The 18,178-nt window shown below is 29.6% G+C and overlaps 3 protein-coding genes across 11 annotated transcripts; all 3 read right to left on the minus strand.

Moving 5' to 3' along the window:
* Positions 1-2,617: 2,617 nt before the first annotated feature.
* On the minus strand, positions 2,618-9,982 carry LOC123266191 (neuroglian). 9 transcript variants are annotated; one of them, XM_044730293.1, is made up of 9 exons: positions 9,720-9,980; positions 8,675-8,745; positions 8,415-8,438; positions 7,752-7,878; positions 5,880-7,295; positions 4,028-5,802; positions 3,672-3,944; positions 3,250-3,342; positions 2,619-3,070 (listed from the first exon to the last, which is right to left on the minus strand). In XM_044730293.1, the coding sequence occupies exons 2-8, from the start codon at positions 8,724-8,726 to the stop codon at positions 3,251-3,253; spliced, it is 3,759 nt and encodes a 1,252-aa protein (XP_044586228.1). In that variant the 5' UTR covers positions 8,727-8,745; positions 9,720-9,980; the 3' UTR covers positions 2,619-3,070; position 3,250. The 9 variants fall into 9 exon arrangements, with proteins under 9 accessions (XP_044586192.1, XP_044586218.1, XP_044586208.1 ...); XM_044730257.1 differs by lacking the exon at positions 3,250-3,342 and having other exon boundaries at positions 2,618-3,070; positions 9,720-9,982; XM_044730283.1 differs by lacking the exons at positions 3,250-3,342; positions 9,720-9,980 and adding an exon at positions 9,053-9,369 and having other exon boundaries at positions 2,618-3,070.
* Positions 9,983-10,757: 775 nt separating this feature from the next.
* On the minus strand, positions 10,758-12,705 carry LOC123266465 (neuroglian-like). Its single transcript, XM_044730709.1, has 4 exons — positions 12,554-12,705; positions 12,410-12,483; positions 12,180-12,306; positions 10,758-12,081 (listed from the first exon to the last, which is right to left on the minus strand). The coding sequence occupies exons 2-4, from the start codon at positions 12,468-12,470 to the stop codon at positions 10,962-10,964; spliced, it is 1,308 nt and encodes a 435-aa protein (XP_044586644.1). The 5' UTR covers positions 12,471-12,483; positions 12,554-12,705; the 3' UTR covers positions 10,758-10,961.
* Positions 12,706-13,593: 888 nt separating this feature from the next.
* Positions 13,594-17,891, minus strand: LOC123266310 (scm-like with four MBT domains protein 1). Its single transcript, XM_044730501.1, has 7 exons — positions 17,689-17,891; positions 17,484-17,545; positions 16,490-16,905; positions 16,310-16,399; positions 14,832-16,203; positions 14,110-14,750; positions 13,594-13,997 (listed from the first exon to the last, which is right to left on the minus strand). The coding sequence occupies exons 2-7, from the start codon at positions 17,527-17,529 to the stop codon at positions 13,836-13,838; spliced, it is 2,727 nt and encodes a 908-aa protein (XP_044586436.1). The 5' UTR covers positions 17,530-17,545; positions 17,689-17,891; the 3' UTR covers positions 13,594-13,835.
* Between the last annotated feature and the right edge of the window lie 287 nt (positions 17,892-18,178).

The raw sequence follows: 18,178 nt of genomic DNA on the forward strand, positions 1-18,178 counted from the left end.
ATGATAAATTCATTTTGTTAGTACTGAATATCATTATGTTAATATTGCTATCAAATAAATTGAGTACCGTTGGTTAATTAACGCTGAATACTTAGTATCTTTTTCATTTAGTAATTAAATGCGATTCGAAATAATAGTTAAATATAACATAAAAAAATATATTCACAAAATAAATTATGTTGCAAAAGACGTATCTAAATATACAATAAGTAATTGGCAAAAATTTTTTTAATATAAATAAATTTTTGTTAATCAAAAGTGAGATTCATGCAACATGACTTGAAAAAAATAAGAGTATATATTTAAAGAAAAAAAAAAAAATAAATATAAAAAATACTGGAAGTTAACATGGAGGATTAATAGTATTAAGGCGATAAAGTTATGTTCATCTAAACTGAGATCTAAATTTCTAAATATTCACGGAGGACAAGAGGTTTTTTTTTTCTATTATTTATTTTTATTATTTATTAGTCATTTTCATAATAATTATCAATGATTCGAGATTTTACGGTAGAAAAATATACGGAATTGATGCCGATAAGTATGTGATAGTGTCTCGGAAGTCGAATCATTTATTTTCATTTTTTTTTCTTTAATATTTATAATTATTAGATTCAATTTATTTAATTTTATTAATCATCTTTTTTTTTTGATTCTAAAATTTGCGAAAATGTGCGCAGACATTTTTTCTCTTAAGCATTTAATAAGTCTTTATTTTATTATTTTGTTCATTAGAAACTTTAATGCTCTCACGAGCGTTTATTTATTTTTAAAATGAATTATTTTATATATTTTGTTTAATGGTTTCTCATTAATAAAAAAAGATCTAAGTTCGATGAATCTTAAGCAAATTGACTATTAATCACGATATCTTTGCCATGTAATATTATTTTCATTTTTATATTTCAATTCACTCGCACCCTTTTTTTTCATTTTATTTTCAGTTTTAAAATTTTTTATATCATTTTCTCATTTTCTGGTCTATACACAGACGCATCGCAATCTAATATATAATTAACTACAGGGACGTGCATTTGGTGCAAATATAATCAATAAGTAATAATAATATATATACTTAAACTTTATCGCAATTATTTAATAAGAGATAATTAGCGATGGTAATAATAATTATTACCATCATAATATAATAGCTGCTCTTGTGTGTTATCATTTCCTCTCGAAATTTCTAACACTAACTCATATTATATATATATATATATATATATATTTATAAATTTATATATAATATTTAATGTTTATAATTACTCTACAATTATAATAGCGCGCCAATGATAAAAAGAAAAAAAAAATTAATAGCGAAAATTAAACGAAAAAAAAAATTTATAAGTAAGGCTAACTTTCATTTAATTTTAATCAATTATTTTTTTTTTTTTAAAATAAATTTAGCGAAAGCGTGTTTCACATACAAAAAGCAACAATTAGAGGCCTTGTTATCATTAATCACGATAGTCTATCTTTTTATATATACTATTAGTAATATTTAAAAAACCTCTGTGTACATTTTTATTAAAATGTACTTAATTTATTTTTCGTCTTCGTTTTATTCAAATATTATATACTTGCTATATACCGATGTCATTATTATCGAAATAAGTATAGATTTTCGTCAACTTCTATTTTAAACATTTAAATCCAATATTGTTAAAAATTTTTTTAATTTTATATTGAAAGATATAATAATTATTGTTTTGACATTCAAGAAAAGAAATTCAGTCTAGACCAAATTATGTCACACCAGCTTTTGCATCATAATTAATAATGTCTTAATAGGTAAAATAGTTTTTTTTTTAATTTTTTTACTTAATACTATCTTCAAGATTGCACTTATGCACCATCTGATTATTAATCATGAATTATATAAGTGCAGTCTTCAAGAATTTTTGTTTTAGTTCTTACTTAAAAATGATTAATTAATTAAAAATTTTTAACGCACAATTACCCTGTTATGTGGAATTATTTTTTTCTTTTTAATAATCCCTAGTAACTTTGTTAAATTTAAATTTTAATAGTAATAAATATAAATTTTATAAATGTGAAAATAAGTGAAAAAATTTTATTAAGGCGCTTTCAATTAATTTTTTAAATAATTAAATTATTATGCGACAATAATTTATATGAAACCGATTAATAAATAATTAACCAATTTTTATAAATTTTTTTACTATAATTATTAATAAATCGACAACAATATTATAAAAAGCTGGCGTACGGAATGTTTGGCCTGGATAAATATTTTATTTAGAGTCTAATTATTGAAAGTATTTTCGTTCTAATATTAAAATTAATTGTTTATTATATTTATCATTAAATATTTATATTTTTTATTTAGTTGTGAATGCTGCCGGCTAAGGGACAATCTAAAATATTTGGGTTTTATATATTTTCTTTCTAATTTTATAAAGAGACAAATTTTAGTAGTAATGACTGATACAAAATAGGATAATTCTAAATAGTCTTTTATCATTTCTTTTTTTCTGTTTTCAATAAAGCTACGTATACAGTATAAAAATTGTACAAGTATTATCGTTGATAGTGAAATATAATAATGAAAAAAAATATATATATATATATATATATTTTAATAAAAAATTATTTTTAAATCTAAATCAAACGACATTAGAATACTTATTTGTTGTTCATTTAAATTAATAGCTACCATTAACCTAATTCAATAAAAATTTGAATATGAATTTTTATGATCAGTCAATGTCTCTAGAGATGATTTAGTACGTATAAAACCCAAAAATAAAAAATCTAAATTGGCAGTAAAGAATGGACGTTGCGCACGGCGCAAAAGTGTTTTACAGAGCGGCTGCATCGGCAGGCAAGAAATACCGGCCTCATATTTAATATGACCACGATTTTACTTTGTATTTATTACTATACACAATAGTGAAAAGTTTAACATACGAAGATCAAGTTGTCGATAGAAGACACGATGACAATTAGACGTAAGTAGCCATCGAACCTGTTGGAATTGACGGTGTTTCATCAGGCCTTCCTTTTGGTCCATACTGACCAATAAACGATCCGTCTTCTGTGAAACGTCCTGTGAAATTACAAAAATTACAATTTAATAACACTATTTACAACATCACTACACTATAACTATTTTCTATTTTTTTACATCAATATTCATACATCTACTTACTATCAAGAAAACTGATAATTAATAAAAAAAAAAAAAATTTGGAGATAAAAAATGAAAAATAGCCCGTTAGTACCTACCTTAAACTAACGTCGCGAATGCTTGTGCATTTGGCTCCTGCTTCCTTTGACGTCCGTATTGACCAATGAAGGACCCATCTTCATTCATACCTTCTGTTTTTTTTACAACGAAACGTAACAAAAAAATAAAAACAATACATTGGATGGATAAAAAAATCAATAATTATGGTACCGAAAAAATGATAAAATTTTGATAATCTAAAATTTCAGCAAACTTAATTTGCAAAAATAAAATTAAACGGGGATGATTAATGAAAATTAACTGACAAAAAGAATGCAATAGTAATTAAGACAAAATTTCTACAGTGGTTTGTGGAGATTAAACTAGTATAAATTAAAAATTTTTCCAAGTCCAGAAAAGCTTGTGCGATTGTACTATATGTACAAAAAAAATTATATAATTTGAAATCGAAATAACTTACCGGTATCACCTTCGCCGTATTCGGCCATCGAATCGGTATCAGATTCCGGATGCTTTCCGTCGTGATGAGATGATGATGCCAGTGAAGTACGGCCTCCGGCTGATTTAGTATCCAGAGGTTGTGAGTACTCGTGGAATCCGCCTTCTTCGGGATAATCACCTCGCCCTGCAGCTAATTCACGTTCATGGACCGCGTATTTACCACCGCGGTTGCGTTTTATTATGCAGACAATTATCAGCACCATTAAAAGAAAGACAATGGCCAACATCATGCCTGTGATAATAACAATAACAATAAAAATACAATTTTGAGTTTATTTAATAATCAAAAGAAAAAAAAATAACTTAGTCAATTACCGATAAACCATCCAGCAGTAGCAACATTTTCTTTCGGTTGTATAATTGGACCCTCAATACTAGTTTCTATTTCTTGAGGATCACTTTCAGTCAAATAATCGCCGTCAACAGCAACAATAGATACAACGTATATTTCACCACTCAAAAGTCCTCTAATCTCAAGTTCGTGGCTCAAAAATTCTGGATCTGTTGAAAGTGAAATAGTCTCACCCCTGAGCTTATATCTGGCGAAGAAATGACTTCCTGGGTAGCCAGGAATATTAGGTTCCCTAATTACTTTAATAGTAACGTATCCACTTTCTCTAGAAATAACTTGATATTGGAATCGTGGAACGTCAGGTTTTTTGGAACGCTCAGTGTTGGCATCAATGTAAAGATCACCACCTTCACCAGCACGTGTTGTCGCGCGGACGTGTACACGGTATTTCGTTTCAGGCCTAAGACTTGCTAGTTTAGCAGAAGTTACCTCTGGCCTGGTAACGTGAGGCTGTCGTTCTAATAAAGGTCCCAGTGAAGTACCATCTACATATTGATAATAAATTCTGTAGCCCGTTAAAACTCCATTTGTCTCGACTGGTGGATTCCACATCAGGAAAAGAGCGCTTGAGCCGACCCGGTATGCTTCTAAGCTCAGTATAGTACCAGGTACACCTTCAGGTGTATCAAAAATAACAGCTTCAGATGGTGGGCCATTATATTTGCCATTAAATGCTAAAATTTTAACATAATTTTTAGTATAAGGAACAAATTTATCGACAATTGCTTGTGTAGTATTAGCACCCGGAATTGTTATTTCACGCATGCCTTCTTCGGCATCTTTTTCTGTCCATGTTTGGAGTTTGTATCCTCGTAATTCACCTCTAACGGTTTCTAGAGGTACTGCTGTCCATGTAAGAAAAGCAGTTGTACTCGAACGTACTTCTTGACAAGTAAAATTACCCGGTGCTTGTGTAGGTACATCTTCACCGGAATAACCAATAATTATTTTAGGCTCTTCTAAAGCCTCTCCAATCTCATTAATCGCAACAACTTTTATCTGATACCTTTGATAAGTTGGTAGATTTTCAATTAAATAACGATTTTTTCGCCAATCAGAAATATCTACATTGTTCCATTCCTTACCAGGTATATCTTCTCTCCAACTAACACGGTACGAAAATCTTGGTGCATGATGTTCGATTTGTGGCATTGCTGTCCAAGAGATAACCATATTATGTGGATCTGTTCCATTACCCATAACATTGAGTGGATTTTTGTATGGTCTACCCGCTGAAGTTGTACAAGGTTGACTGTGTAACGAAGGCTCCGATTTACCAACTTTATTTACAGCAATAACACGGAATGTAAAGTTAGCCCATGGGGTCATCGGTGCTTCAAAGGTTAAAGTAGTACCAGGGATGTCATCGCGAACGACTTCCCAGGAATCAGGTGTGAAACTGGTATTGTATTCTACTATATAATGTAAAATAGGTGCTCGATTATCACCCATAGATGCCCATTTTACTCGGGCTTCTTTTTCAAGACACCGTATTTCTTTCAATTCTGGAGCATTTGGCTTGTCTTGAACAGTGAGAGTTGCTGAGGCGGTAGCTTCATCTAATTCTGTCTTGGCTACACAAGTATAAATACCAGAGTCTAATTCTGTTGTTTTAGTTATTGTGAGAGAATGATCACTTGTGAGTACAAAATGAGGTTCAACTTCGAAGTCAATTGTTTTATTATTTCTCAGCCATTCTATTTCTAACTCTAGAGTCGAATCCGTGATAGCATTACATCTGTAAATAATTTTTTAGTTAAATTATCTTTCAATTTTTTTAAGTGAATAAAAACATAAACATTGATATAGAATTACCTGAAAGTTGCTGGAGATCCCGCATAAACTTCATAATCCTCAGGTTCATCTGTGATTTTTGTTCGTTCTCTAACAACCAGTGAAGCACTCTTTTCGTCTTTTCCAAATTTATTAGTAGCAAGACAAGTATAAGCACCTGAATCCATAAAACCAACATTAGTAATATTTAAATCCCCACTTTCCATAGTCTTGTAACGTCCACCAGTTAATTCTTGATTATTGCGTATCCACTTGACTGCTGGTTTTGGAGAGCCAGTTACTCTACATGTCATAATAATATTTTTACCGTCAACTGTCTCTTTATCCATCGGTGGTAGGTTTATTTCAGCTGGTATAGTCTGTACATTGACATAAACATCTTTGTAAATATAACCATTAGAATTGGTTGCGTTACAACCGTAATTACCAGTATCATGTTTTGTTAAATTTCTAATGGTGATTGAGTTAGTCATAATTTCTCGTCTTGGATTGTCAGGTGCTTCTGCAATAGGTTTACCATTGAAAATCCATTTAATATCTGGTTTAGGTACACCATGAGCTTCACAATGAAAAGTAGCAGTTTCATCTTCAGCGGCATTTACAATATCCGGTTCAACAGTAAAGTATGGTGCTGACTTAACTTGTAAATTAATTGAATATGAAGTAGCACGCCCAACACCATTAGAGGCTTCACATGTATACGCGCCCTCATCTTTAAAATCAACACGTTTTAATATCAATGACTTCCCGTAATTACCATGTGTTATACGGTCTGAGGTTTTTATGCGTTCTCCATCTTTACTCCAAATTACTTCTGGTAGAGGTGTACCACCAAATATACAGAACAATTCAGCTTTCTTCCCACGATAAGCAACTTCATTTTTACGAGTCACATACTGTCTTACTGGTTCATGCTTGTTGTGACTGTTTGAAGATCCAGCTGATATAACATTTAACAAAATTTTGTTGCCAAGCTTCAATTCACTACGAAATTGAAGCATAGCCATACACATGTAGTAAAAGTCTTCGGATACGTCATCTCGGGTAACGTTACTGAACCACAAAGTTCCTTCCGGGTCAAGGGTCATACGGGAATTATTAATAGACTTAATATTACCCTGATAGTCTTGAAGTAGCCAATAAACATTTGGCTTTGGCCAACCATCAGGTGAAGAACAAGTCAGATGAAATGGATCACCCTCATTAGCAGTCACTGTTTTTATTTCAGTCTCTTGAAACCCATTCAACTCTGCTTTCCGTACGAATACCGAGTTGGACGTCGCTGTTCCCCACTCATTTACTGCAAAACATTGGTACTGTCCCACATCTTCGTCTCGCGGTTTAGCAATCACAAGACTACCGCGACCAGGTTGGGTTGACATACGGTCATCATACGCCGCATAGTTAAAGAATTTACCATTTTTTATCCATTGATAGCTAAACATCGAAAGACAAAAAATGACGTCAATATTTCAATATAATATCATGTTTATAAAAATATTTCTAAGTAAAAATATAAATAGGTTATTATAATAAATATCATCATAGTTATTTTATTTTTCATTAAAAAAAAAGAAAAAAAAAGTGAGGATATAAAAGTTTAGTCATACAATTTACTAAGGTCAATACGCAATGTTTTTTTTATCTTTCTTTCTCTCACCCGGGCGTGGTAATTTTATACTCGAGACTATGATGAGGTCATCCAACTGATTAAGACTAGTTACTTAAAGCTTTAATGCATTCTCTTCCCCTCAATTCAAATGTCGTGATATAAATGAAATTATTATTAATATAATTTTTCTCTTGCATTTTTGTCTGCCCCATTAATTTATCATGAGACTTGATAAAAGAAAGTAAATAATAAGAACAATTACGATTTATGTGTATACGTACGTTGGTGCTGGATCTCCTTCGGCTTCACACTCAATAACAAATGGCTTTTCATTTTCATTTTGCTGCGCTACTTGAAATAGTAATTCATCTGTCGGTGGTTGTTTTATCATGCGCGGCGGCGATGGACCTGTAAATCATGAATTTATTATTACCATTTTCATATCTCATTTATTGATAAATAAATTAAATGAACAATCAAACTGTTGAAAAACTACACTCATGTATTCATGTGTGTTTATAAATAGAATTATGTTTCATATGTTTTAATAATAAAAACATGAAGTAAAGATGATGACAATAATGAAACAAGGCAATATCACACTGGTTAATTAAATTTAAAATACAAATAGTTAGATCTATCTTATGCTAAAAACTATTAACAATCATTAATTAAAAAATGTATCTGGTGGGTAATGATATTATGATTTTATTTATAAAGAAAAAAGTAGCACGATAATTAGTTGGATTATGATTCATGATTCATGAATTTAAATAAATGTATGCATGAGATTATTTAAAAAAAAAAAACGACAATTTGAGAAATATGTTTAGACATTAATTGATGATTCAATGAATATTGTAGCATTTTCTAAATGATTCTAAATGATTAGAAAAAGCCAAAAATTTATCAAGACTACATCTCTGTCATTAATTGTCTTTCACCTTGCATATAGCCCAGTATTCGAACTATAATTCAAAATAAAACAATTTATTAATATTTGTAATTCAATATCTTAAAAGTAGTATGTAAAGAAAATTACTCTTTAAAACATCTAGTCATTTAACAGTTGAGTTAAAAACAATAATCTCATCAAATTCATTGTTAAATAACTAGATAAAATAACTCACTGAAGAATTATCTCATTTCTAATTTAATTAATAGAATAATTAATGAACTGATTGAGTTTAGTAATTAAACTTACCGGCTGATACGTAAAGCGCTGACACTAATAGAATAAATATTAAACACTTCATGGTCCCTGTATTGATGAAACTAGAATAAAAAAAATAAATAAATAAATAAAAAATTATTCTTAAGTTTCAATACAAATTATTATTATTAAAATAATTGAATTTGAATTTGGTTTATTAATACTTAAATACTTAAAATACTTAAATACTTAAATACTTAAATACTTAATAAAATAAACAGAATTCGATTAAATATAGTAATTAGCAATCATACTGTTTTGGAGTAACGGTTGCTACTGGAGACGCGTTAAGATGCAAAAAAAAAAAAATTACAGTAATAATGTCTTTTGTCTATCTACAATGTAATAACGTACAAAGTACTTATTTACTTAGATGTATTAAATTTAATGTCATTAACCCAGCCAAGAGAATTTTTAAAAATGAATGAGAATTGTTGAAACCACACTGATGAGTATGTAGAGGAAATACAGTGGTCATAAATGTTAATATAACACTGTAGAGCATATATTTGTGTTGTATGTACTCAGTCCGATTGTGTAATTGCAGAGTAAGAGCTAGGCACGTATTTTAAACACGCGGATTCGTTGATGAAACAGGTAGTTTAGTTCTTTCAGGATGATCTCATTCAATCTCATTTATATCACGGTTGAATTTTTCATTAAACGAATAATGTGACAACATCGAACAAAAATAGATTTGTTAAATAAAAAATAACAAAAATATTTTGGATAAAATTAAATTAAATATTATTATCACTTAAATTAGAAAGTAAAATATTTGTTTAATTGATAATGTTATCGGAAATAATACTATCAGTCATTAGGTAAAATATACCCGATGTATATATATGTATACGTATAAACATCAAACACGGTGGAATAAGATATTGTAGGCTTGGCGAACGGGCACACCCGACAGTAGCATTGATCGAGAATCCTGTCACTGGCTTCTCTTACACATTTATACATGAAATAAAAAAATTTTTCACTGTTATATCACACAATTATTACCCAATATTGCAATTAACAAACTCACCGTATTTAAGTTAATTTAAAAATAGTAAAAAGAACTTTTTCAATAATGTATCACCATGTCATTGTTAAAAAAATCCACTGTTTTATTCAACAGTACCGTACGTTAAGGAGTATAAATGATGATATAGGTGTCTCACTCACGGTCTTCGGTGTACTACAACTACACATTCAAGTGATGACGAATCCGTGGACACATGGATACAGAATTTAATAATACAAGAGCGTAGGTAACTTCACGCGTTACTGGTACCTATAGCGTACACATACATATATGAGATCCAAAGATTCAAGACGCGAAGCCCCTCCCGGGATCAGCGCGCCAGTCGATGTCATCGTTTTTTAGCCCGCCCGCGCCGCTACTAACGCCATCTTTTTGGATAAAATTATACTTATGATAACCCTATTGGTATAATAGGTCGATTCACCATGGTGATTATATTCTTATGTTTTAATTGAAATTAATGAAAATTAATTTAGCAGATATTTCATCATTTTAAGAATTTTTTTAACATATTAATTATGTCAAAAAAAAGGTAAATAAATTGACATTTATAAAATTGAATAAGAAAAAAATGCAATTTCTTAGAAATAATTTTTCGAAGCGAATTTGTTTATTAAGAAAAATTAAAAATTGGTCGAGCGACTGCTAACTTTAATGTCATTTGAAATTAATATTTAATAGTTAATCTCTTAAATATATGATATTAAATACAAGTCATCAGACGAATTTTTTCTTATCATAAATAAATTGCATACTGTATTTATTACAGAAATTAAATATCAATGAAAACTTATAACATAAATCTAATAATTAAAAAAGAACTGTTGATTTTTTTTTTTAATAAATTTTATAATTATTAAGTTTGAAGCTACTTAAAAATTTTTAATAATTAACTGTCTGATGACGGATTGAAATATTGTTAAAGTTCTTGATGGTTCAATTTTTTTGAAAATACGAAATGAAAAGGATTCTTTTTTTTAACACAAATATAGAATTGGTAAGAAATTAAAAATTAAAAAATTTTTTATTCCAAAAATTTATCAAAATCTATTCATTTTTAAAATAAAAAAATTGTTACACATTATTTCATGAACCTTAAAATCTATAATGTAATTATAAAAGTAGTTTTTTTATAAATCTAACATTTTGCAGTCATAATAATATTTTACATATCTTATCAATTATTGGGTCCACTTGATATGTATAAGAATACATTATACTCGACACATTAATGTAATGTCTTTAATTTTTTCCTGTCTCGACACTAGTATACTCTATAGGTGGTTGAGATGTTTCATCTTTTGCTGCCGATACGTTGATATATACATCTTTGTAAATATATCCAATGGTATTAGTCGCATTGCATCCGTAATTAGCAATGTCGTAAATATTTACATCTCTTATAAGAATTGAATTTTTAGTAATTTCAAGTCTTGGATTGTAGGGTGCTTCTAAAATAGGATTACTATTGTAAGTCCATTTAATATCTGGCTTGGGTTCACCATGAGCTTCGCAATGAATCTTCACGTCTTCACCTTCTTCAGCGTTTACTATTTCCGGTTCAACAGTAAAAAAAGGTTCTGACATAATTTTTAAATTAATTGAATAAGAAGCGATACGCCCAACACCATTTGATGCTTCACAAGTATAGACACCTTCGTCGTTAAAATCAATATTTTTCATTCTCAATGACTTCCCATAGTTACGATAACTTACACGGTCTGAGGTTTTTATAGCTTCACCATCTTTGCTCCATGTAACTTCTGGCAGAGGTGTACCACTGAATATGCAGAATAATTCAGCTGTCTTCCCACGGTAAGCAACTTTATTTTGATTGGTTACATACTGTATTACTGGCTCACGCTTTTTTTGGCTGTCTGAAGATTCCGTAGGTACAACGTTCAACAAAATTTTGGTGCCAAGCTTGAATTCACTATTAAATGGAAGCATAGTCATACATCTGTAGTAAAAGTCTTTGGATAGGTCTTCTTGGGTAACGTTACTAAACCACAAAGTTCCTTCTGGATCGATGGTTACGCGGGAATTATTAATATTCTTAATGTTACCCCGGTAGTCTTGAAGTATCCAATAAATAATTGGCTTCGGCCAACCCTCAGGTGCAGTACAAGTCAGATAAAATGAATCACCCTCGTTAACAGTCACTGTTTTTATTTCAGTCTCCTGAAACTCATTCAACTCTGCTTTCCTTACGAATACTGAGTTGGACGTCGCTATTCCAGCCTCATTTACTGCGTAACACTGGTACTGTCCCTCATCATCATCTTGCGGTGTAGAAATTTCTAGATTACCACTGCCAGATGGAGATGATTTGAAAAGTTTTCCGTTTTTAGTCCATTTGTATCTATATTCCAAAATTAAATTGACAAGCACTGAGTAATTATAAATCCTTAAACATTTTTATCAATGATTGATGGTTATTTGATATACAAAATTACTTACGCAGGAGCAGGGTATCCTTCGGCTTCACATTCAATAACAAATGGCTTATGATCTTCATCAGGCCGGGCTACTTGAAAAAGTAATTCATCCTTCGGTGGTTGCTTTACCAGACGTGGAGGTAATAGCACTGCATAAATATAAACAATTTTTTAAATTTAAATCACAGAAGAAGAAATAATAATTGACAAAAAAATTAATGAAGAAATTTAATTTAATTTTATTACGCTTACCTTCACTTGAAGATGCGTCGATCGCGATTAACACCAGCAGAATAAATATTGAACGCTTCATCTCTTCTTGCTATCTGTAAATAAAAAACAATTATTTTTCAATTATAAATTTTAGTAAAAATTTTTCTAAATACTGAAACTTACTCTATTCAGTTATTCTTCTCAATGAATATCGAGTTGGGTAGTTGCTTCTTGTTATACGTTCAACTTCTTAATGAAAAAGATCCATCGGTCTTCTGCTTTTATATTCAAGTTGGTACAGAGATAACTGATCAGTTGCCTAGCTTAAACATGAATCATTTGGTCTTGGGAATTCGAATATCGTTATCTACAATTGTCCAATGGCTGGGAAAGCACAGTTGCTTAAATATTTATGAGAGGAATTTCAGTAGTAAAGATAATCTCTTATTTTAAAAACACAAACAGTTGTTGAGTCATTTATTTTTTTTAATTAGAATTTTTAATATTATTGATAGTTTTTAATCTCATATAGATAATCAATGCTTTATACTTCCTTATTACTTCCGTTATATTTGATATTATCTTATATCCGAACTTTTTAAGCGACTAATATTTTTTGTAAACAATTTTAAGTACAAAAAAATAAAATTTTTTTTTATTCTCATCTATAGTTATTTAAAAAAAAAATCCTTATCATTTATAATTATCTTTACTCTAAGTCGAAAATAAATTTTTATTTAAAAAGAATTCTCCTCGGGCATAACTTAGGTCCTGACAGAAATGATAAGGTATTATTAACACAAAGTCAAATTAAAATATTATTTTTTATTAAAAAATTTTTTATCAACAATTAAATTAATATGTTTACACGTACATACATATATTAATCAAACCAAAATTTATTAATTTTTTATGGTATTATTATTTGTACACAATTATATGTAAATTACTCTTTTCAACCGTTGGTAATATTACCATTATTTATAAATAATTAATAATTAAATATTATATGTTAATTTTTGTTATTAAAATAGAATCAATAATTTTTCTCTTGAACAAAGTTGCTCTTACAATATTATTTTTAATTGACAAATAAAATTAAAAACAGAAATTTAATTTTACATAATTTACAAATTAAAATAAAGTATTAATTGGTTTACTTAAATAATTTATTATGGATCTATATGTACACAATAATTTCGCATGGTCAATTATATTATAATTAATAATTATTAAGACAGGTAAATAAATATATTTTAACTGATACATAAGTATGTCAATCAGTACAATAATTTAATATTAAATGTTACTCTTACGAATAAGTTATAATATTTATCTGTGTATTTAATAATCTAAATAGTAACGGAATGATAAAATACACTTAAACTATTTATATACAAAAAATTAATCAGTTAATCAGTGATTGCCTATTAAAGTCATTAATGTTTGACTATAAAGTCGAATTTTAATGTTTCTCCTGTTTCTCTTCGTTGATGTGTTTCAAGAAAAAGGTAACCTTTACTTGTTCGATATGTCGACATAATTTCATTGCTATATTTGTGCGTAATTTCATGTGCTCCGTAAGTGAAGGTAAATTTAATAATAGAAATGCCAAGCCATCAATTTCCTGTAATACAAAAAAATGAATTTAATTATTCGAAATTGTCGACCATGGAATATAAAAGTGATAATAATCGTACACAATAACAATACATTTTTTATAATAAAATAATATTTACCTCTTGTTTAACTCTGTATGCAATATCTTTGCAGTCATTAGTCTTACGAAGATACCTAAATACATCATCAACACTCCAAAATAGTGGATTTATGTTAAGTTTTTGAATTTTTAGGCGTTTAGCTGCTGGTTTGGCTTGCTCTGCTTCAGGATCAGTGTTATCAGATTCATTACAATCTTCCCAGTGACGTTCACGTTTTTTTGTTTTTGTTTTATTTTTGACTACTTTATTGTATTTATTACTGTTATTAGCAACAGTATTGCTATTTTTACTTTTATTAGTATCACTGATGGGACTATCAGCACTATTCTTACTTTTGCGATCATTAAATGAGCTACGAGAATCATCAGAAGCATTGCTCGAAGGAACTTCAGTTTTGATATCATCAGATTTGTCCGATTTGTGTAAATCTTTTTCAATCATTACGTCTGTTTCAGACAAAGAAGGTTTGCTATCAAAGTCTTCAATCTCTTCTTTAGGCATGTCTGTAGATGAATAAGGCACCTCGTCATCTTGATCAGGTTCAGGTGAATTCTTTGGTTTGCCATCAATACGTTTCTTGCGTCGTTTTTTACCCCATGGTTTTGTTTTAGCTTCCATAATACTTGTATATCCTTTAGGTTTTCCTCGCTTACCGATTACTATAATTAAAAGAAAAAAAAAATTGTTTTAACATTCCATGGAGAATTTTTTCAGTAATAAAAATATAAAATTTTACTCACAGTATTTAGTTTTAGTTGATCGATTACATCTATCAGGACAGTCATCCTCAGGAATTTGTTTTGGGCCAAATAAATTGGGACAGACACTTAATTTTTGGCAAACAGCTCTACAAAATTCTGACACCATTTCACCAGAACTAACAACCGCAACACTTGCACGGTAAGTATTGTTTTTATGTTTAGCTTTTAAAACTTCTAGATGATAACCAGGTTGAGGCTTGGTATCACATTGAAGAACTTTTAAAATCCGAGCACTACGATAACCAACGGATACAATCATTGAAAGTACTTCTTTCATCACAAGATTAACCCGTCCAGGACCCACGGATTTGGGTAAATTAGCAAGTTTTCCTTTAGAAATCATTGGACCCGTGAAGCAACGGTAATTAAAATAAATTTTAGGACACCACGAAGAGGACCGTGATTCGGGTATAGGTAAATCAATGGTAGTTTTCTTAAAATCTTCTTTCTCAGGTCTTTCTAATTTTTTGCATACTTCTTTAAAATCTCTTGGTGGTTTCAGAGGATAGTGATTAGATTCACACCAACCAACGGGGAATATTTTCAGCGAGTGCATGTGAACAACATGCACAGCGCGTGTTTTATGATTGTCAAGTGTTATCCACAATAAATCTTCGGTGATGTTGCTGATATGACCAGCGCAAATTCTATTGTCGTTCAGCGGATCAACAGCTTCAAGATGCATACCTACTTCAAAGCCTGTTTCAATTGCAGATTCTCGTGAATAAAATAATTCTTTAGGTGCAGCTGTTGTATTCGTATCAGCCAAATATACATCCCAATTAAACTCACTGGGATTATGCAACCCCCAGCCTTTGGGAGCAGTTAATTTCAAGTCATGTTCTTTAGACCAACCTACTGGGAATATGTAAGGATGGTTTGCTGTGCAAAGCCATGTGGTTTTTTCATCATACGAATACATCGGATCGTAGCAATTACTCTTCTTATTTGGACTAAATGTGTCTAATTCAACGAGGAAATATAAGTCGTCGAATACTTTTACTACGGTTGCTGGCGATATCTTGGTGTGAGTAGTAGGCCAGACTGCCTCTAATTTCATACCAATAGTGAATTTATGACGAGGAGGAGATTGTGTGTTGTTGAATAAATTCAATGAAGTTGGCTGATTTTGCAGTCCACTTTCTATCAACTCTTTCCACTCTTCATAGGTATGAGTGTCTACTATCGAACTTGGTGGTTCTAAAAACCAACTCGAGTTTGATTGAACACTGAAACCGAATTCATGGAGAGAATCTGAAGTACAAAATACCCAGAAATCTTTAATTGGTGCTTTAGAATTATTTGGTACATCATAGCGTAATAAAAGTCGTCCTCCAACATTTCTTATTATCTAAAATATAAAATAATAATAATAATAATAATAATAGTATTGATTAAATATTGTAAAAATTGAAAATTTTATTTAATAATTATTCTGTTAAATGTGATGTACTTACAGTAGCAATCCATAATTTATAGGGATGAAAGAAATCACTGACTTCAACCTTCATTCCTTGTTTTATTCTATCAGCCATACTTAGTTCTTCCTGAAAAATGAAAATAAAATTAGCAATGTAATTTAATAGAATAAAAATAAATAAATAATTTAATAAAGGTTGCTTTGATCAATAACTTACCCCAGACAACACCTGTACAGGTATTGATTTCGCAGAGCCTAGAAAATCTCCAAGTTTTTCTAAACAATCTGGAGACTTTTGTAAAATTACATCTGGTGGCTCTAATTTCTTATTATTTCCCAGACACCATCCCAGCTCATGGCCGGTTTCTTTTTTTAGGTTGAACCAAAATTCGAGTGATTTATCATCGCTGCCGAAGTATCTCAGTCTTAATAAGGATTCACAGGCAACAACAATCGTGGCTATCCAGTATGAACATTCTTCATTCGTACTTTTAGATGTTGGAACTTCAAGTGCCATTCCTATTTCAATTTCACTTTGAAGAGTTAATTCTACATGTGGAAACATTATTTGTGGTACTTCCATGCTCTCCGTAGCATCCAGATAATCTTGCCATACAAATCCATCATCTATAACTGTTTATAAATAAACAATTTTAATTTTTATCAATAAATACGATGTTAATTTTTTTTTTTTTTTTTTTCCAGTATTAATTAGTTATTTAATGGAAAAAAAATTTTTCATGATAAACAATTTAATTTAAAAAATTATAATTTTTTTTTAAACAAAAAAATTTGAGTTAAAATATTTTTCTCAATATTTAAATTCTTCGCAAAAAAATAAAATATTTTTCTTTAAACAAGTCATTAAAAATTATTGCAATAAGTTATCTCAACACCTATTGTAAAAAACTTTCAATGAGTCAACGAAAAAAGGGGAAAAATATATATATATATATATCTTTGTATAGATATATATAGTTTTGAAAATGCATGACGTAGAAATATACCAAATATATCAAATAATTATCAAAAAGTAGTTTTTAAAAGTTAAATTAATAAAAAAAAGTTTCTTCAATTTTTATATAATTACATAATCTGAAAAATTTAATGAGTATTAATAACTTATCTATAGTAGCGCATAATGTATTATACATATATAATAATTTATAATTATAAAAAAAAATGAAAATGAAAACAAAAATGTAAATTACCATCGTCCAACATATTGTCTTGCATTTGATTTTTGTCCAATTCCATGATAATGGATCACAATCTAAACATAAACAGAAGCGCAAATCAATTAATAAAAATTACGAGGAATCTTAAAGAAACATAACTTAGTGCATATTCATAAATTTCTTATTTTTCATTTTACAAGAGAGTGAAAATAAAGTTTATTTTTTGTAATTTACTCACCGAAAATCCCTCTAACAGTTTATTTGTCTATTACAATTGAATTGCAATGAATAATTTTAATGAATTTACTATTAAATTTTCATAAGTTGCACGATATAAATGTTGATTTTTTATCATTTATTTTTTTACCTCAAGTAATGTATAAGTATAAAGACATGGATATGTTAACAGCGCAAGTTATTCTGCGCTTGTGAAACACTCGAACGGCCAACAAAAGGTTTGAATCCATTCCGATTTCACCATTCCTTTATTTTATGTACTCTGTGTGTTCACTCCGGGTTGATCGAAGCTAGCGCTAGGGGTGACAGTTTTGGGAACTTTATGACGAATATTTTACATGAAATTCTCCATAAGACACGAGCTCTGTCTAAAAACGTGGAACTTCTTGATGAATCACGGATATACACAGACATTGAATACACTCACAAAAAATATGTGTGTATTAATTGTGCTCGCAGCGAATAATTGCAAGTGTAATGAGTATGATTTG

The sequence above is a fragment of the Cotesia glomerata genome, linkage group LG1 (assembly GCF_020080835.1).
Source record: "Cotesia glomerata isolate CgM1 linkage group LG1, MPM_Cglom_v2.3, whole genome shotgun sequence".
NCBI lineage: Eukaryota > Metazoa > Arthropoda > Insecta > Hymenoptera > Braconidae > Cotesia > Cotesia glomerata.